Source organism: Penicillium diatomitis (assembly GCF_028827545.1).
Source record: "Penicillium diatomitis strain IBT 30728 chromosome Unknown utg000004l_segment0_segment0, whole genome shotgun sequence".
Classification (NCBI taxonomy): Eukaryota; Fungi; Ascomycota; class Eurotiomycetes; order Eurotiales; family Aspergillaceae; genus Penicillium; species Penicillium diatomitis.
The window spans coordinates 853601-874702 of record NW_026623176.1 but is presented as its reverse complement, the minus strand read 5'-3'; the positions used below and the strand labels follow the sequence as shown (position 1 = coordinate 874702).

At 50.5% G+C, this 21102-nt stretch overlaps 1 protein-coding gene across 1 annotated transcript; it reads left to right on the top strand.

Annotated features, from left to right (window-relative positions):
• Window positions 1-15613: 15613 nt before the first annotated feature.
• N7539_003602 (putative cell division control protein Cdc25) lies at window positions 15614-19470 on the top strand (the record flags this gene model as incomplete). The annotated part of the gene is made up of 3 exons (XM_056933204.1): window positions 15614-18772; window positions 18835-19051; window positions 19133-19470. 3 exons carry the CDS (start codon window positions 15614-15616, stop codon window positions 19468-19470), a joined length of 3714 nt encoding a protein of 1237 aa, XP_056790745.1.
• Between the last annotated feature and the right edge of the window lie 1632 nt (window positions 19471-21102).

The window sequence follows — 21102 nt, the reverse complement described above, 5'->3', positions numbered from 1 at the left end:
ATTTTACACATCAAGACCAACCTAGACTATCCTGGCCACCCACATGGCGTCCTCAAGAAAGTACTGTTGCCTGCCCGATCGGGACCGCCGGATGTTTATTTCCTCTCGGAATCTCGAATAATAGATGTATCGTAGGTTTAACCTCACAGGTGCCCAAGAAGTGGCAGTCTTTTGTCAGAGGGAGACTCTTGCTTTTTTCTGATCTTCGAAACAAAAAGACAAAAACCCCTCCTAGCATGGGCAATCGAGCAGACTGATCTGTGGCTGAAAGAACGCTACCTTCAACAAGACACTCACTAGCAACACAGCAATTTTAGTAATGAGAAAAGCAGCCGGGACAAATAATCGAGCCTTGTGACGATCCTCTTTGGTCTCCACCGAAGATGACAGGGCACAAGGTCGATTTCAAATGACTGGATGGGTGCAGACCAGACTACATACAGCGTGCAGCCATGCAGCCATGCACGATGCAGGGTATCTTGATCTGGCTTGACTGATCCCAGGAATTGGGAGGCCGAGCGGGCGCATGAAGCCCTATACGATCAAAACATTTCTATTGCGTCGGCGAATTACGAGCACCTCGTCCACTTTCTACAATGGCGGGCCTCAATCAATCGAGACAAAGAGGGTCATCAAGGGGGGGAATAGAACTACTACAGCCTACTACGGTACTAGCTATTTCCCTCCGAAATGCAGAAGACACCCAAACCCCGAGGTAACAGAGACAGTGGCGCTCAGAATGGGGAAGAGGAGGGAGAGTCAAAGACGGGGGTGGAAATGACAGGACAAAAGATATCGTAACTGGGAGACACACCGAGCTTCGGAAGTCTCGACTCGATGTCCAATTGTCCAAAGCCATTGATCTCAAATCCGACAACTCCATGTGAACCCAATGGCCCCCTCGCTGATGGCGCAGGGCGCCATGAATTTAGCTTCATGCTTCGTCGTCCTCCTTTTTTCCAGATCCTCGACTGATCGCCCGGAACACAAATAGAGATATGTGGCTGGCATGTGAGGCGAGTTAGTGTCGCAGACCGTGGCACTCTCTGGACGAGTCGACGGCCTTGGTTTCGGGCTCCGCGGATGGAAGAGTGATCCTGGTATGTGAGAAGTCGCAATTCGATCTGGTCCTTCAATTGTAGATGCCACAGTCCTACCTGAATGATACCTCAACATGCTTGTGTCCGGTGTCTGGAAGGTTCCAGTCAGACAGACTCACGCCCCCTCCCCCAAAAGAAAGAAGTGAGGCTTGGATTCAACTTCCATCTACACAGAGCCCCGATGGACCCGAGTGTCACCACTCGCCTCAGTATTTAGGCATTTAGACTCCAGGCGCGAAGGCTGGCCCTTGCGCAAGAAAATTGGAGCTTGTTCCACAGCGTCGTCAAACTGCAATCTTGATTCGGAATGATTTCGAGCACACTGGAAGGTCGCAAGACCCCGCCATGGTCATTATCATGGCATCATGGCCGCTTGACTCATGGTCCCCTCTTGGATCGTGGACCAGTTCCGGTTGCCAACCATGGTTCGCGGTCTTTTATTTACCCCTCCCCTTCTGTCATCAGCGATCACCCCTCACTGATACACTGATCGATATCCAAAGGTACCGTGGGAATCAGATCCGATCGGAACCCCGCGATTATGCTCGACGATAGTGTACAAACTAACAAAGTACTTTTAATCTGCCCGTAGTCCCGTACTACAACGGTAGCACCTCCAGTATCACAACTTGATTTTGCACTAATTATGTCATCGGTTCCTGCTCGCCCACCTCAACTTGATCTATGTCCTTGAGAGTACTTATTCCAATCAGCACAGATTGTAAACAATATTTTCCCTACTTGTAAGAAGTGCACAGAAATACTTTCTCTCCGACCACCAGGGCAGCGCAGAGAGAATGAGACAGGGGGAACCAAATAATGCCAGCAAACATCGTGATGCACAATATCTAGGATTGGCCTAGACACTGGATTTCTCCGGAAATTGTACGGATCAATACAGCAACGACTCAAGCTTGAAGCCACTAGGTGAGGTAATGTCGTAAGGTACTGTGTAGTCTGGGCCCCCCCGGCCTGGGGCCGATTATTACCTAGATAGGTAGTACACTCCTGCGACTGCCCGCCTGCATCAATGAAATGGTCAATACGTTGGGTATGTACTATGTAGTGATGTCTTACCCACCTATTAATGTCGATGTAGGCAGCCATACTGAATAAATGGACTATAACTATTAACTAGTGACCACTGACCAGTAACCACCGACCATAGTGACAACTTGTCACCTAAACACAATACAGCTAGGTGTACACGAAACAGTCATTACAGGTGATGTTGTTCACCAGTAGTCTCTTCGCAAAGTGGAAAGAGGTTTCCCTGTCTCTCGACCCCCCTACTTTACGGCTTGTTCAGTGTGGCGGGTAACTACCTAGGCTTTCCTCGGCACTACTCTGCTGAGCAAAGCAAGGTCTCGATTGAGCTCCGCCCTACATCCAGGGTTCCCCGCTATAGCCTGGTCCTGGCAGCACTGTAGGTGCAGGTGGGGGAGAAGATCGTCCACTATTGAAGTGATCGGGCTATTTACGGGATCACTTCTCTTTAAAGCATCAAATGACGCACAACGCCTGACGCGTCTATGCTTTGAATCTCTCGGGAAGTACAAAGCTGTCGTGTTTCATAATCTATATGGTTATTGACAGCGTTGCTGTCCAAAAGCCAGTAGCATAGGGGATTGCATGATAATCAACCCACGTAATGAACATTGGGCTGTAGACCCCGGAAGCTGGATTCCAGGCATGCATCGAAGTCCGAACAAATGTACTGACTCGTGACTACTACTGAGTAGTGAGTACTGACTAAGTATGGATCCTGGGCTGGGTCCCACGCCGAGTCAGCGCCACACTCCATCGTCCACTGTCGCTGTCCAGTGTCCACTGTTCAGTCCAGGCGGGACCTTTCAGCTCAGTGCTCCATGAACGGGCTGAGATGAAGAGTCCAGTTCTGAGTTCTGAGTATGTATCCTGCCCACGGCCCTCACGTGTTCCTCCTTATTGATGATATACCTTGTGATTGGTTCTTCAGACACAAGTATGTTGGTCGAGCAGGGATGATTGTTTCGTGTGAGTGGTCCTCAGTGACCGACATACTCAAATCATGGACTGTACAACTCTGACATGTGGCGGCTGGGACTGTGCTACGCATCGTGTCGGAAATTGTACACTCCAGTGAATACACTGGTTGCCCCTGAAGCGAGTGAGCCGTGGGAACCATGAATAGCTTGGTGAACTCACCATACGCCTGGGTCTTTTCAACTGGTGGCAACTTTCCAAACAGGATGAGGGCGGCCACGGCGCCTCAAGAAACTAAACGCCTACAATATCTGCCATCTTCTATCACTGTATATATGTATGGCTCAATTTTGATCCCCCAGAACCCATGTACATGTTCGCATCTCCGTCGCAGTCTCTCGCAGTCGGGCAACTGGTGGCTTGCAGGACGATCTACATGCAAGATGCGAATCAGGGCTGATGCCCTTTCTGCGCGGTAGTATGCAACCGAGGAATCACCTTGGTCATTTAGTTGTGAACATCGTCATCATCAATATTCCGGATACTCATCTCTCCAGTGAAGGAATAGTAAGCCCAGTCTGGTTGCTCGTTGAAATATTGTCATCGACTTAACACTACTTTTAGTCTGTCGAGACTCGCTAGTACCTATGCTACTGTGAGTGTGCTAGTGTCAGCGTGCGTCACATGCGATTACACTCCCGCCCAAGTCCCTGGTTGTTGGAACTTCCCCCCCCCCCTCTCCCCACGCAACGAGTCCTGAGCTTCTTATCCACTTGGACGGAGGGGTTACTCTAGTCCCCGAACGGTGTCCATTCTTTAACGAATAAGACAAAATGGAAAAGCTCTGCCTTTCGTTTCGCAACATTCGCGACTGAATGATCCACCTTCTCTATCTGTGGGGCTTGAACTTGAATGACATTGACAATTAGTCTGAGACTGGAGAAAGCGGTGTTCCTCCTTCATATTTCCCCGTCACAATCGTTGTCAAACGTTTGGTAAGTTACTAACTAACTACATGAGTAGTAAGTAAACTAAGTACTAATGTATTACGCGATCTCTTCATGGTGTTCAACCAAATAATGTAGCTTGATCATGAGCTGGCAAAAGGTACACCGCAAGATAAGATAGATGAAAAATCAGTAGCGCTTGTTTCTCGAGCATCCCAGGCCAACCCTGTATCGTTTCTTCGTGCAACCCAGACACGAGGCTTCGCAAACTGGAGAACGAATCCTCAGCAGGTACAAGCAAAACTCAACGGAGACGAGACTCTGTAGCCGTGTCTGACGTGGGGCCGGCATCATTTCACGATCCACTCAGACGCGAAGGACCGCGACGCGGTTACTTGGGAAACGCGTCTGGGGCGAAGGTAAAGAGAGGGACAGAACGACAGACTCCTGCTGTCGACCGAGCTTCGAAAGGGGGTGGCAATAACCAGCTCCCCTCGTGAACCACTCACGAACCGTGGAGAGTGGCTGGTCATTGGTTGCCTCACTACAAGATCGCCGATCCATTGGTGGTCCACTCGGCCATGGAATCATGGAGATTTGTCCGAGCTTCTCACATCAAGTGCTTCACTCCGGGTAGTTGATTGATGACTATCCCAGAACATCAACACCAGAACTGAGCCGGATCATGATGACGCGCTGTATACTCGGAATTTCGGTCTTGTGAAGTGATCAATCGTTCGGTAATGATTGTCACGCCACTCGAGGTTGACTTGCAGTCCTGTGATTCTCGACATTTATCTAGAATAGCAAGGAGACCTATGACTGTTTTTCGGTCCCTCTGCCTGGCCGGGATTTGTTGCTCCTTCAACTCTAAATCAAGGGAGGAGCACGGGGGGAAGTATACATCTATCCATGCACCGAAGACCTTTCATGCCATTAGCCTCCTTTGCACCATTGTGATCCGAGAAGTATCAGGGGGCACTGGTAGTCTGGTACTCACGTGGTCGCGAACTGCGCCACTGGATGTATCGAGTATCGGCTAAGATCCTTCACGATATTCATCCTGAATCTGGAACTTAAAGGTTCCCTCTTGTTGACGGCGAAGTGGAGGAATGCCCATCTCTGAGCCCTCCATCAGATTGTACATGTTGTACAGAGGACCGACGTATAAGAGGATGTTTCGGTGTGGGATGGGTCTGTCCTGGTCACCGCATTTAATCTCCTAGCTATTCCGATCAAAACTCTGCCAATGCCTCCCAAAGCTACCGGATTTTGATCCACTTTCCGACGCATGTAGCGGACCGACCCCGTTTCCAACGTTCTCGACCCAAGCAGGAACACTGGCTGGGAGCCACCGACTGAGAGCCTGCGTTTTGTTATTCCCTGTGTAACCCAATAATGAACCAACTGACACCGACCTCAGTCGATCTACTACTGAGTACTGCGACCACAAGAAGGAATCATCCAGAACTAATGCGATGATGAAACGGCACACGTACTCCAGATCAGGCTGTCCACGCTATTTTAGACTTGCCGGTCGCTTGCTTTTGCTCTTGAGCTACAAAAGTACGAAGCATTAGTGTCGTGACGACGCTGGGGCGGTGACTTCACCGCTTCGTACTCTGCCGGAGGCTCTGGGATACCTTACATTGGGCATACCGCTATTTGCACGTCTTCGGCCTAAGTTCTGCTCGACGAATTCAGGTAGCGTCCAAGTACTACAGTCACAGCACCAGACTTCTCCGATAATTTGAGGGCACTGAAAATTGAGATTCCGGATAGGGAGATATGCATAACCAATCACCCAAGAGGGGGATCCTGTATCAGAGAAGCAGGCGATCATCATCCTTTGTCCGATGCTTAGCCATATCTAGCAGAATCTCAGATATCGGGTAGAATAGGAAGAAGATTAGACCCCATTATTCATCAATTATGGTCCGGTCATCGTGATGTTTGGTTGTCCAAGGATGTAACAGCTTGGAGCTTGGCTGGACTGACGGCCTCCAATTCCCTATGCTCAGTTCCTCACTATGTAAGTCAACCACTCACACAGCATGGGTGTTTACCGCACCGCCCAAAATTTCAATGCATTGAGCATCAAGCAGACTTTTCGCAGCGCCTTGCACCTAAACCACAACTCTCCCATACTCATGAGCTTCTAGCCCCAAAAAGCAGTGCCGGACTCCACTCAAAACACTCTACGAGTCCACAGACTTCTGACTGGAAGTACGGAAGCCGCTTCCCCGGCGCCAACCCCTGAGCTAGTGTCCATCTGTCCAATGTTCCACCAACCCTGCCGGGCAGGCTCTGTCTGTCCATTTCTCCTACCACCCACGGCCTGTGTGGCTGACGCGAGGAGCTTCCGGGGAGACGACACGTCGAGTCCCGGGGACACGGCAGGGTGGATGGTGATTCCCGATGGACTCCGTCGCAAGTGTCAGTCTAAGAGTCCAATCGCTCAAGTTGGGGTTCCCCATACCGAGAGGGCTCCGATAGCTGCCCCGTCATGATTTGATAATGCCGTAGCTAGCACTTACCGGTGAGTCTGGGTCCTCTGGGATGGGCCCCGTAGGGTTTGAACATCCTGGTGCCTAGCGTTCACCATCCATCATCTTCACCGCCACGATTTTCTCTCATGGATCTGGGGTGTCGGGATCACGGCGGTGCAACGGCATTCCAATCCACTTTTGCCGTGGTGGCTTCAGTCTCGTATGGATATCCTTGCATCACGGGGGTGTTAAGGTTTCCATCTTTTTGGTTAAGATCTGAAAATCTCTACTGTGCGGGCCCTCGCTTCGTGTGGATTTCGGAAATGCGGTCTTGACTCCTTCCGTTCACAACCGACGCAAACACAAACACTTTGGTCCTTAGTAAGTCAGTCTGGCTGAATGAATTTGATACTGTCACAGATGTGTGAACATTCAACAGCGATCAGTGGACGCGTGGTATGCATACATAGATTAGAGAAATGAAAGTTTCATTGGATTCGACCATCATAATATCGAGCTGACGGGCTTCTTTGAAGAGTGCGAGACTTTTGCTTTCTTTGAGGAATGTGATTAACCGTCCAAGACCCACCTTTGTTTGGAGAGGAGGGATCAAAGGCTCCCAGTAGTACAACAGAGCAGAGTCAGCAGACCGTTGTGGACATTGACAATCCTGTGAGTAAACGGCTCTTGCTTGGCTTACTGTAGATGGTTATCGATGGAGTAGGTCTCGTAGTAGGACTGAACCTAGTAGTAGATTCAAATTTGTGCACACTGCACCGTCAACTTGCTATTCTGACCGCCCAGTCGAGTGTCATAAACATATGGCTATGTAAGGTCCTTATCATGTGGGTGACCTGTAAACTACTCACAATGTGGATAAACGCTTCGATGCATGTCATCCTACCTGGACATATCTACTAGCTGTCTAGGGTGGTATAAATGATAAGCCATCAGATCTTAGCCTGAGGGTTGCGTTGCTCATTAACCAGAGGAGGGAGTCAGGCTCATCACGGTTGTAATTAGCAACATTGAAAGTCCCCAGTCGACTCTTCAATGCGGCAGGTACCCGGCAGAATAGGCGGGACGCAAGTGGAGCGACAGCCCGCTACCTCATTCCATGGTTGATTCCCGAAGCCCCCGTGTTCCTCCTCCCTTGGCACAGATTACCGGTTGTCAGGTACGCAGCCCTGGAAAGCCTGCACCTTGGAAGTTTGCAGTATCTGCGTTGTTGCTGGTTCACATTGAGTACTGTACCTGTGCGATTGCCATGAACTGTACATACCTGCCGTCTATATATCCGATGTCGTGAAGGAACTCTTGAGCTTCACATGGCTCCTGCATAGGAGGGGCAAGACTTTCTGCCGGCTGTCTAATCCGTGATCTTACAGTCGGAATTCTTTGGCGCCCTACCTTGAGGAACTCGAATTCTCGAGATAAGTCACATTCGCAAATGAAAATTTTGGCTTGAGAGGACGTCAACTTGATCTTCTTTCACGCTAGGTATGTGACCTCGGCCAGATTATACTCATTCAGTCTCTAGCTACCGTCACGAAGAGACACGTTGGTACTTGAGACAGCTGTGCTGCTCTTTCGAGCCGCGGAGTCATGCTCAACGTGTCAGACTAAATGTGCAAGACGGGGGCCTGAATATTAGGTCCTCGAGTTCGTTGGTATCGTCGGAACGTTGCTCCTGAGATTGGCCAATGTAGGTCACACTGGACTTACTGGAAATGAAAGATGCAGGGGTAGACTACTAGACGCACCAAGTAAATTGAGACCGGGGACCGTCTGGTACATCCACTCATGTGTTCGCGTGGTCGTCAGTACCCCTTATTTTGCCACTTGCTGGGGCAATTTCCACCGATCGCCCTTGCAGAAGTATCAACTTATCAAGTATCCTCTTCAAAATGACGAGAAAGTCAAAGCACCACAATAGCAATGACTCAATGAGGCCTAGGAGGGCTGTTATGTAATATGGCTCGCTTCACTCAATGTGGCGTCCTGATTCCCCGACGCCTGTAACCGGGGAAGACGTTCCGTCCAACTTCTAGAAAGGATGGAACACTCCTGCAGTTCCTAGACCTGGATCTGGGATTAAGTGAGTGCCATACAAAAGTGTTCAGTCCCACAGGTGGCTGAAAGACTGCGACGGGATTGCACCTTCCGGTTGGTAGAATTGAGATTCTGTCTTGATGGAAAAATTAGTCTGTTTGACGGGTGGAGCTGAAGAAAGAAAATTGAAAGGCATGGGGGAAGGTGGCGCAGAATCCGACGGCAGTTGTGCTCTTGTTGAAATCCACGGGGTTTAGCCAGTATACTCTCCATTTGTAGACACTACTGAGACAGGAAGTTCTGAAAGTATTTATCCCAGTTCTGGATGGCTGGTTGCTTTGCTAAGGTCGGATCCAGTACCTGCTATGGGGTTTTACATGGAATCATATTCTGCGAAGCTGGGAGAGAGCAGACCCACTGAGCCATCTCGCAGACATTAATGATGAGTAGAACAATTACGAAGAGTGAACGAGAAAGGCTGCTTGCCAATCGTCAAGTTCTAATCTTTCGCTGTTCTCAGAAATGACTGACCCGACTGACAGTCGTCCTTGGGGATTATTCATATGAATCCGATATCAACCGAAACTGATGACCTGAGAGGCTGATGCACGATCTCGATGAGATTGAAAGTTTCAACACAGTATGATAATTCCAGTCACTTCCATGTATGACCATGGAGCTAGGACTAGGGACCAAAAAGTATGAAAGACTACGCTGTGACGATGGACATGTCTCAATATACCTGAGGCAATGTAATAGGCGCAGGGCACCTGATGGCTGATGGTCTTTGAAGGTTATGAATGAACGTCGACATATGATGGGAGGTCCCAGGCTGCTGTGCACAGGATGATTCATTAGCTTCCACGGGCTCAAGACTCAGGTATTTCGAGCTCACTATGCCAGATTGTCAAAGGCTGTCAACCTAGATGGAATGAGCCTAGATGGAATGAGTACATGAGAGGACATAAATCCGAGTAGATCTCAGATAAAATATATATTGCTTGGCACATGAAGTCCACGAAGATGCCTCGGTACTAGACCTGGGTGAGGTAAATCTCCAGGGCCAAGCATGAGCAGGCACGTCAACGGTATATAGTGCCTTGTGCTAACAAGCAAAATCTTGATCACTTTGGAAACACAGACCTGTTCGGAGAATCCTCAAGCCTTTTGCCCGGGACTGCACTTACCCTGCTGCATCAGCTAGAGGCAGCAATGGGCATTATAAAAAAAAGGAAGATTACAACCTTCTACGTAGTTGCATGTTTGCGATCAAAGTTGAGCCAGGTCCTCCACTATCTGACAGAAGAATGCAATTCAAGGACCGACGAGGTGACGAGCCCTTTGACCGCATCTTTGGTCAATACTTAATTCTTTTCAATCAACATGACTTTTTTGTGTAGAAGCCAGATGTGCCCTCAGCGATTAACAGAGCCGTCTTACACCAATGCCAGCGCCCAAATTTGGGCTCTGCTTACATTCTGTGGGAACAGAATTGGACGTCTGGTTTGGTCACTGATAATCATAGCAAGCACACTTTGATTGGTTCAGTCCAAGCTTGTGTATAATGTATATCTGTCTTGCAAATCCACATACAAAGAACTAGACGCCATGCTCGACTCAATTAGATGAATTCTCTGATGCAGGAAGTTCTTTCGTGAGTCGGGTCACAAAAACCTATCAGAAGTTCTTTGCTATATTCTGATACTGGTAGAAACTGTGCACGCACTTTCATGTATGGTCTGAAAGACACCTACTGGGCTCGCGATGCACCACCGAAGGATTCAAGCACGAACAGTCCTGTCAATAACAACCTTATTTTAGCCCCAGACTTACTCATGCATGTTCGTCTCGTGAAATTTCTGGAACTGGCCCTACAAGACAAGCCATATTGCAATGCTTCATTTATCTAGTCATTCTCATATGAAACCCACACTGTCGAGGCAGTGCCTAGCAAGGTTAGCAATAGCTGCCGGGGAAATAGGGACTCTGGTACATCACAATGCAAGTCACATTGAGAAGATGCAGAGATTGATGTGTCTACACTTCGCAGGTCATATACATTTGAATAGATCATTTTGTAAGGTGTCGAGAAGCTCAACTGCCTTTAGAAGAATCGCACGAGACTGAAGATCTATTTTGATCAGTCCTGGCCATCGCCCAGGGAAAGGACAACACATCTGCAATGTACCATGCCCTGGACAAGCCGTCGAGCTAAGAAAAGAGCTAAAGGTAGCATGCAAGTATGCCACTTATCACAAGTCCACAGCCCAGTTCGAATCTCTTCTCCATAGCAGTCCCACCCTCACTCATCTCAGCTCCTGCCCGCGCCCACGGCTCTAGCTGTATCTCGGCAAAAAGATGTCGAATATCGACAGATCAAGGTTGAAAAGGACTCTCATCAACATGTCCCGCGTATAGAGAACATCAAAGTCTCAAAGTTTTGAACGATCCGAGAACAAGCTCACCCTGGAATACAGACAGTTGATTGTGTCTCGTATCAATCTACATGCTCAACGAGTCTCAGTCCAGTTTTGTGACAGGGAGCCCGCGGGTGGCATCCGCAACGGCCTCGATTAATGGAGGGTTAGATGTGTACCTATATGTCTGCACACTCGTTTCATCCAAGATGCACTCATCTTTTCAATAATCGTCATCATCATCAACAGAGCCTACGACATGCTTGTCACTCTAGAAAGCAACAAAAACTTTATCGTACTCAGACCCATATGATACCAGAGCAAATGGCTAGACTTGTCAAGCAGCCGTGCATTACTATCCTGAATTTCTTCCGTTGTGTCATGGGCAGCAAAAGCGTCACTGAGCGTTTTCTTTGCTAGATGTGCCCCTGTCACCATATCAAGACAGCTTCATGTCCCTGAAGTTACCTGGTACCTAGGCTAATTCAGACAGGTAAGAGCCAGCTCAGAGTTTAAAAATTCCTGCATGAATAACATCGGGGCAAAAAAGCGCCTTTGGAAGGATATCTTACAGTATGATGCCGAGGGAGGGTTCTTGCACCAAGATCTTAAGAGTCGACCCATTTGTGGAATAATTGATACGTATTTGTTATTGCTCTTATGTTAAAGTGAAGGAGATGGAGGTAGTGAGATATCGAGATGGACGGCGCGCTTCTGTATAGCCGTGGAGATCAGGCGCATATCAGGACAGTCGGGATTCCATAAGAGTCTGTTGCTATTGAGGTTGGAGCTGCTTGCACGAGCTGTACTAGTGGATCTGGTGGCTATTTACTCGAATAGCCAGGACAGCTGAGTCTACTGGTATAGTGGTCTACTAATGTCGCCATGGACTGCACGTTCTTGATTGCCAGAACCAGAGACGGAAGATCAATTGTACCGGAAGCCCGAGGCCTCTATACCGTGGTCAAAGGTCGGTGATTTCGAGTGTCTTCTGATGATTGTGATGCCCAATCTACCTGAAACGAGGAAGATGAAGATTACTGACGGAAACCACTATATCAGAGCATATTCTGAACGAGTAGATAGAAAGCGTGGGGCCGTTGAACTCCAGCAAGAACATCGGTAGCATTCGTCCCTGACTGAAGGTGCTCGTTGTGGCCGAGGTGAGTCTACCTTCATGCCACTGAGTAGGCTAGGAGATCGAATGGATACTTTGAGAGATCGATTATATCACAGGTCGGATGTAAATTGTTCTCCTGTCATCAGGTTGTAAGGGGTCTCTCATCTCTGTATTCAAGGATGGTATGTGGAGGAAATCAAACGAGCGATTTCAAAATGTAGGATACTTTTCCAATGCAGTCCGGTACGAAACGGACGAACAATCTAGCTTCAATGAAATGAGGATGGTTAGATGAAGAATCCACAGTTCCACACACAGGGTTTCACTAGACCGCGTGCTGTATGCAAACTTTAATACTTGATTGAGTTGATTCAAGTTGAACAGACGCCTGCTCATTGCCTCTTGTAGTTAGATCACTATATGCTATGACCCTAATGACTCTAGCCGATTGAGGAGCACAAGCCCTGTCCCAGGTACGAATACATAGCCATATGGACAGGAGGCAGCTCTCGTCACCTCCGGGGATAGACGCCCTATCTTATCAACAGAATCATACATGACACAGTCTATCTGCATGTAGTGTTATCAGTTGAGCCGTTGAAAGAGATCATGGACTAGCCATCCCATTCCTTGTGGCTGCCACGAGGCTAGTGGGTTCACGATGAGAGCATGGACCCCAGAACGACCCCTGAAGAGACCAGGTGTCGAAGAACTTAAAAAGAAAATTAATCACGCACCCAAAGTCAATCCGTGAGTTCGGAGTTCTGCGGATATGTTGCCCGCCACATTGTCAACTAAACTAGCCCTGTAAGTGAGTCGACCTTCTAGAAGCGTTCGCTAGCTCATCAATTAGCAGCTCACCCCCTGTCCACTCCACCCTCCGTGTCTCAGCCCATGGCTTGTGGAAGGGACAATGAACAGGGAACAATTCAAGGCCGTACGGTTTCGTTGCAAGGACTCTGTCATGTCAGAGGATAGAGGAGTAGGCCATAAGGCATTGGGCATTATTAGCCGAATGTCGTTGTCTCGAGTCAAGTTCACAAAAAATCAGCAGCTCCTGCGGTCAGCGACGTGACCATTCAGTGGAGCGAACGAAGCGAATCCTCAGGCATGAAGAGGCCTTTAAGTGAACTGTTCGGAATGGACATGCCTGTGGTGGAATCATCTCTATATTCTGAAAGAACCGCTTTTGCCGAGCATCGCTGACCCCCTTCCTCTTTGACGTGCGGCCTGGCCACGTGGAGGGCTTCATTGACCCGGCCTGGCAAGGAAGGTATCCTGTCCCGTACTAGACATCCGAGCGGGAAATATCTGACTCTGAACAGTCAACAGGGTCACCTCGTGGCTTGAGGTTCCGACTTTCTCGACTTCTAGAAGACAGATGATGCGCGCGCAATTTGGATTCCGTGTGTAGAATGTCCCAAGCCACACGGTGTACGACTGCTTGCTAACGGCGCATTTTTGTGAAGCACCCGGGAACCCGAGAATCCATTATGTACAAAGCATCGTGCTCGTCCATTGCTTAAGAACCAAGCAGACATCAGACGGCCAATTGCAACGTGCAAGTGGATATTCGTTGCGGAGCCTGGAAGTTTACAGTACTGCGGTGCCCACATCGTTGCAAAGTCGCGACCGATCGATCCACCCGGGCGCCGTGCTCTGTTCCCATTGCCTTGGCCTCGACCTGGTTGCGCCCCCAAATTCGGGAAATGGGATGAAATCCGCAGTAATCCCGCTACTACCGTCCTGCCCCTGGCGCCCGTTGAGAGCCCCAAACTTTGTGCGTTACAACGTGGAAGGAGACAGTCGGAGAACGACCACATCCGCGTGGACTGGGAATGTGGTTTCTCCCACCTCGCGTGTCTGTGGCCAAGACTGAGAACCTGCCGCATCGACCTCGCATCGATGCGACGATGGTAGGGACCAAGATGCAAGATCATCGGCCCGAAGACGGCATCTCTTAGCATCTGACATCTCACTTACTCAGACCCGTCCATGGCCCCTCCAAAAGCGCGGGGACGTGATGGGGGACAGACGCAGATGGTCTGTGACACCGAGAGCGTCAGTCTGAGCAGACCATACGTTCCATTGCAGATGGTATGCAGCCCAATCATGACGCGAGCGGGCGGCTGCCTCGTTACCCAATTTTCAAGTGAGAACGTGCCATGGTAGCCCTGAGAAGCTGATCGATAAAGCGTTTCGGCGACCAGACCGATGGCTCACTCCAGTCAAATGTCCAATGAGATCGGACTCAAGCACCTCCCTCCAGTTGACCCAGGGGGTTCCCGTGAGTCTGGGCGGAATTATTGGATTCCCCCGCGCGCGATCATCGAGTGTCCTGCACCGTTGCACCACAGCAATGATGCGCCTTGAAGGGGTGCCGACTGGATGTATACGATCTGGATCTACCGCTGTGCAGGGCGAGCGCCCAAATATCAGCCAACTGGTCCGTCTCAAGGTCAAGGCGATGGTCGAGGTCACACCATGCTCAACGTGAGTTGACAATCCGGCTCAGGACCATTACTGGCCATGGTTGCACCGTTCCCAGATGGGTACCAAGACGCCGTCCACAGACGAGTTGAGCATCGAGTGCCAATGTGCCAGTTTCACAATCGCCAGATTTCTGGTCTGCCGCAGCCTCCAGGGGAGCATCACAGGATGCCGATCAGGATACTCCTGAGCACCCGAAACGCAAATTTCGTCATGTTGTCAGAGGTTATACGAGATGTACGATGTACGCCAGCCTTTGGAACCTCAGCGAACCTAGACAAAGTCAAAAAAGAGGGAACTGTTCTTGTAGAAGATCATAGCAATGTCCGACAGGTCCTCGATAATTCACGGCCAAAGCGCTCCTGTGCAGCTGCTCAAGATGCATGCCGTGAACCGTTTGCCCTGTATGGTAGCACAATACCGTACGCCACGGAATAATCGTAAGCGAACCTTACCGCGAGCCCCGTTTCCTGCCAAAATAGCGCGTATTGACGGTTCTAGCCATACAGGGCCAGAACGGTCAACGAACTCGTCCACGGAGCAGACGCCTTATCCGTCCCGCCTCCACTCAGATGCTCACTCCCTCACACTCCGTGCTCCCCCCTCCCCATGACTGGACCAGTGGGCACTGGACACGGACACAGTGGACAGCCTCTCTTCCCACCGCTGAACGAATTGATTCTTCCCCTGAGCACAACCATCATGTCGAACTCGACTTTGACCTTCTGATTGCCAGGCGCTGCGGCTGTGTCTCTTGGTCTTCACACTCCAACTGATCCCAAAAACATCTTCCCGGGGAATTTGTGACCGGCACACTAATCCTCCTGCGCCCCTCAATCGCTTCAACACCAACCCCCCCCCTCCCCGGGGATCAGTCATGAGCCACGGAGGTTACTAAAGAGATTCCGAAAGCCCTCCTCCGTCCCCGCAGAATCTTGTCGCGAGATTGCTGAAACAGATCCTGCCACGGCTCGGTCGCTTTTTGACGTGTGGGTGGTTGTTTGTTCGCTGCCGCCGCGACCGACTCTCCTTAATGATCGACTTCCGTGCGGCAGATTTGGCTGTCGGAACGAATTCTATACTGACATCCAAAGCTGGAGCGTTCGCGACCGCGTTTGAATTCACCGACGAGCAGACTGCGACACCGACTGTCGCTGCACACCAGAGGATCAGAGATTCCAGTGTATCTCGTCCCTCCACTGAATCTATTTCCTCCCCCTCGAAGAAGAAGATGGCGACCGGATATGCGGTCAGCCCGGAGCCGCCCGCGCTATTTGTGCGGGCCATGTACGATTACGATGCCGACGACCACACCAGCCTAAGCTTTCGCCGGGGAGATATTATTCAGGTGCTCAACCAGCTGGAGACCGGTTGGTGGGATGGAGTCATTGACAACACACGGGGTTGGTTCCCCAGCAATTATTGTACCATCATCACCGAAGCCGACGCCTTCGGCGAGCACACCACACATGGCCAGGACGAGACGGACATCAGCGTAGAATCTGGTGCGGAAGATGAGGCGGCGAACGGTCGCTTGGAGGATGAAGAGCTGGACTCGGAAGCTCATCCCCACGAGGCACAATCTGGTGTGTCGGGTGATGGCGACGTGTCGGCCGCAAATGACCAGGAAGAAGCCGCATTCTGGATTCCACAGGCTACCCCGGATGGCCGCCTGTTCTACTTCAACACTCTCACTGGCTATTCCACGATGGAGTTGCCATTTGAGAATCCGGCCGCAAACGAGACTGGTCCCCGAGACCGGACGAATTTCTTTGTTCCCGATCAAACCCGGCCACCTCCTGAGCTGATGGCGCGCGGGTTTGAGCGCGACGAAGACGACTATGATGGCTCCGCGTCCGAGGCGGAAGGCGAATCCTTGATGCTCGCTTCCCAGGACTCCATGTCTCGTCGTCGCCAGTCCTTCATGGACGGCGTATCACCCGCCACATCAATGGACTCTCTGCATACGCCTGCTTCCAAGGAGTTCCACCACAATTCGTCCATGAGAAGCCATGGGACTCTCAGTAGCGGTGCACCCACAAGCGCTAACACGTCGATCGCCGAAAGCTTTGGGAGACCTTCGATCTCTTCGGGCACCCCTCGACACTTTGTCGACGATGGCTTATCCGCTCCTGTCACATGGCCTCTCCTGGTCGATAACATGCGCCATGCCGTCGAGGCCTACCGCCAGGCGCTCTTTGCGCAGGATCGGTCAGAATATGTCCGACGAGCTGAAGACATCTCCGACCATCTGCGCATGCTGCTGGCGGCCGGCTCGGACACCACAGATAACCACTCAGGGAATCCCTCCATTATCTCTACGAACAAGGCACTCTACCCTTACTTCCGGGATATGATGTCCAAGTTCTCCAAACTCGTTCTGTCTTCACACATCGCGGCCGCGGACTGGCCGGGGCCCGACTCTGTCAACAAATGTCTCCAGGAAGCTGAGGGTGTTATGCAAGGCGTCTACGGCTATGTCGACGTTGCCCGCCAGCAGCGTGGGGAAAGCATAAGTCGCATCATCCCTGGGTTCGTTAGTGGCAGTACTTGTGGTGGCAGCTGGCAAAATAACGGCGTTTCCCTTGAGACCTCTGGACCGACGTCATTCCTTGTTCCCGAGCATAATGAATCGCGTCCTGAGCCTTCAGTTCCGCTGGATTCGGCGCTCTTGGACCACATCGACGTCCAAAGGCGGTCATTCGTCGGTAGCATTCGTCGATTGGAGGACAAACTCTCACTTGATAAGAAGATTGTAACGGCTTCCCAGCATCGTGAACTTGCAGACGCGATTTCTGCGGCTGCGATCAAGGTGACTGAGCAGTTTCGCCCGTGGATTTCGACAATTGAGTCAATCAATCTCGTGCCCTTGGGCACCAGCTTCCAAAATCCACAGCTCGTTGACTTCAGTCTACAAAAGCAGCGAGTCTACGACGGAATTGGTGACTTTATACTCACCTGCCAGGCGGTTTCTGCACCTTTATCTGATGAGTGGGCAGAGTTGCGTGGTGATTCCCTCGATGACCGACTGACGGCTGTGCGAATGGTAGCCAAGCAACTGGAGAACTTCGTGTCCCAGATTGGATTTTCGCTATCCTTGCTTCTAGAGCAGATACCCGAGGATCAATCAGTCGCGCTGGGCATTGAAGGTCGCCTAGACGAGGAGGATGAAGCGATCAGCAGAGGTGCTCATGCTCGTAGCGAATCCCAAGCCAAGATCGCCAATGAGTCAATTGGAATTCCGTCCTCCTATGCCATCGGCGGTGGCAAAGTGCGCCGGAACATGGACAAGGCCCAGCGATTCTTCGGTCAGGCGCCTCCTACCTCAGTGACACGGGAACCTGCTGTCCGTGAACCCGTACGAGAACCGGAAGAAACGCCATGGTTCCTCAAGATGGATCACGAGGGTGAAGTCTTTTACGATATCAAGGGCGATGCTGCGCTTCTCAAGTGTGGAACCCTAGCTGGCTTAGTGGAACATCTTACTCGCCACGACAAGCTGGACTCAAGTTTCAACAACACCTTCCTCCTCACCTATCGATCTTTTACCACGGCTGCCGAGCTCTTTGAGATGCTGGTGCAACGCTTCAACGTTCAGCCTCCATTTGGCCTAAACTCAGATGATATGCAGATGTGGATTGATCGGAAGCAAAAGCCCATACGCTTCCGTGTAGTAAACATTCTGAAAAGTTGGTTTGATACATTCTGGATGGAGCCAAACGATGAGATGAACATGGATCTCTTACGACGTGTTCACGCTTTCACAAGAGATTCTATCGCCACCACCAAAACTCCAGGAGCTCCTACACTCCTAGCAGTAATCGAACAAAGACTTCGAGGCCAGGACAATTCTGTCAAGCGCCTGGTGCCTTCTCAAAACTCAGCGCTTCCCACGCCAATCATACCGAAGAACATGAAGAAGCTGAAATTCTTGGACATCGATCCGACCGAATTTGCCCGGCAACTGACGATTATTGAATCACGTTTGTACTCCAAGATCCGACCTACGGAGTGCCTGAACAAAACGTGGCAAAAGAAGGTCGGGCCAGACGACCCCGAACCAGCCGCGAATGTCAAAGCACTGATCCTCCACTCCAATCAATTGACCAACTGGGTTGCGGAAATGATCTTGACTCACAGCGACGTAAAGAAACGAGTCGTTGTCATAAAGCATTTCGTGAACGTTGCTGATGTAAGTTATCTTCTTTCACTTGAAGGTTTTTTAAGGAAGTGGTTGCTGACCTGCCAATAAAGAAATGCCGCGCATTGAACAACTATTCCACACTTACTTCCATCATCTCCGCCTTGGGCACAGCTCCAATTCATCGTCTAGGTCGTACCTGGGGACAAGTCAGTGGGCGTACATCGACAATCTTAGAGCAGATGCGCCGGCTCATGGCAAGCACAAAGAATTTCGGCGAATATCGGGAAACTCTGCATAATGCCAACCCACCTTGTATTCCATTCTTCGGTAGGATCTCTCCCGGCGCCACCTGGCCCAGTTCCTTTGCTGGGACCGATTGTGTGGCGTGAAGACTTACTTGTACAATAGGTGTCTACCTGACAGATTTGACTTTCATCGAGGACGGTATCCCTTCGTTGACCCCATCTGAATTGATCAACTTCAACAAACGAGCAAAGACCGCCGAGGTCATACGAGACATCCAGCAATACCAGAACAAACCTTACTATCTGCAGCCAGTTCCCGAGCTACAGGACTACATCCTCAGCAACCTACAGGCAGCAGGTGACGTTCATGACATGTATGACCGGAGTCTGGAGATCGAGCCTAGAGAACGCGAGGACGAAAAGATTGCAAGGTATGCCGAACAAGCGCTCCGAGATAAGAATTCTTTGCTGTTCGCGAGCACTGTCGCTGTGCTGCGTTGACCGCCTGATTGGCGCTGTTGTCTACCCTCCATCCCTTCGTTCCCTATTCCCTTTGTTCTGTGTTTCGCGAAGGCGTGGTTTCTTTTTGGGCGATTCAGCGTATTCGAAGTCTGGCCCCCAAGTCAAGGGTGCCAAGTTGCTTTTCTTCCTCCTTTCCGTTGATTTTACCTCTGCTTGTTTTTTACTGGGCGACAAAGTCCAAACTATTGTTGCAATCCGTGTGTGGAAGTTGAACTAACTTGCTTTGACTTTTCCCTCGTAGATTGCTGTCAGAATCTGGATTCCTCTAAGCGTGAGCCGGAGGCTTCCCCGTCGAGGCTGGGGTTCGCCATGCGACCGCCATCGTTCAAGGATCGTGGGGTTTGCAGCGCCACAGCCACACGCGCTTGAATCGCGCCAATGAAAGCCCCGTGGCTGCATAGTGCTTGTCATTGCGAGCATCTAGCCTCCGCAACCCCCGCGACTAGCACGAATGACCGGCCACGGGGCCTCCATTCTGGGTGTTGCCGGCCGATGCGACCGTGCCGAAGACATGCTAGTGCGCTCGAGCGCATCGCCTTTCCCGCCATCGCAACACGGCACTTCTGCCTCCCTCCCCCCTCCTCCTCATGATTCATGAGATCAAGCTTCGGTTCGCGACGCCCGCAGTGCTGACTGCATCTGCCAATCCTTCGTGGGGAGTGGGCCGAACACAATGACCCTCTCTCCCCCGCAAATTATCTCGCTGGCTTTCCACAACCGACGTCAAGCGGCAATCTCGATGACATACGAAAGCGAGCCTTTTTCCTCGCCATACAGGCTGGCACTCTTAATGCTCAAATTGCGAGACATCTGAACCAGTCTATTCATCCTCTTACTATTATGCAGCACCTTGGACTGGTTGGCCTTGACAGTCATTGGGCCATGGTAACCTTTCAATTCTAACGGTCATTCTGTTTGATTTCCCGTATCTTGATATCCTCATATGTACAAGCTCTATATCCAAGTCGCATTTGCAGACCTTTGTGTACTGTGCAGCTGCTGGATGGCCTTCAGCTTTTCTGTCTATTTTTCATTCGCGGTTGTGATTTTATGGGTATGGAAAGACTCCCTTGTCACCACTATTAGAGTGTGCTATTTTGTATACGCGGACTGTGACTCCATGCAACACTACGATGTTATGTTATGATACACAATCTGAGCCTATCCACATGTCGGACCAAGCTGTCTTTTTTTTTTATTTACACCCGGCGAACTACCTCAACGTGCTTCTGGTGTGGCCTTTGCCCGCGGTGTGACTATTAGTCTACTAGACCAATTGCTTGATACGAAAAAAAAGTGAGGTGTAGGCTTCATCCCATTATGTGTAGACTAGCTGTCATGTGTCCCGTAGCATCGAGTCTTGTGCGTTTGTGTTGCTGGAGTTACCAGCAAGACTGAACGGACCGTCTCAGCGCCTGCAAGTGTGGTGCGCCGACCTCGGATGAGTGCTGCTCCCCTTTCGCATGCAGGGAGGTCTCAGCCCAGTTTCATTTAAAAGGCGCTTTTGAGTTGATTGGAATCGAGTACGGGAGCCGTAGACTTGAAACAATGGCATTAGCGAATTGACCGTCGTGGACTGCTCAAGCCCGCACTCGCGTTGCTGGTGCACCT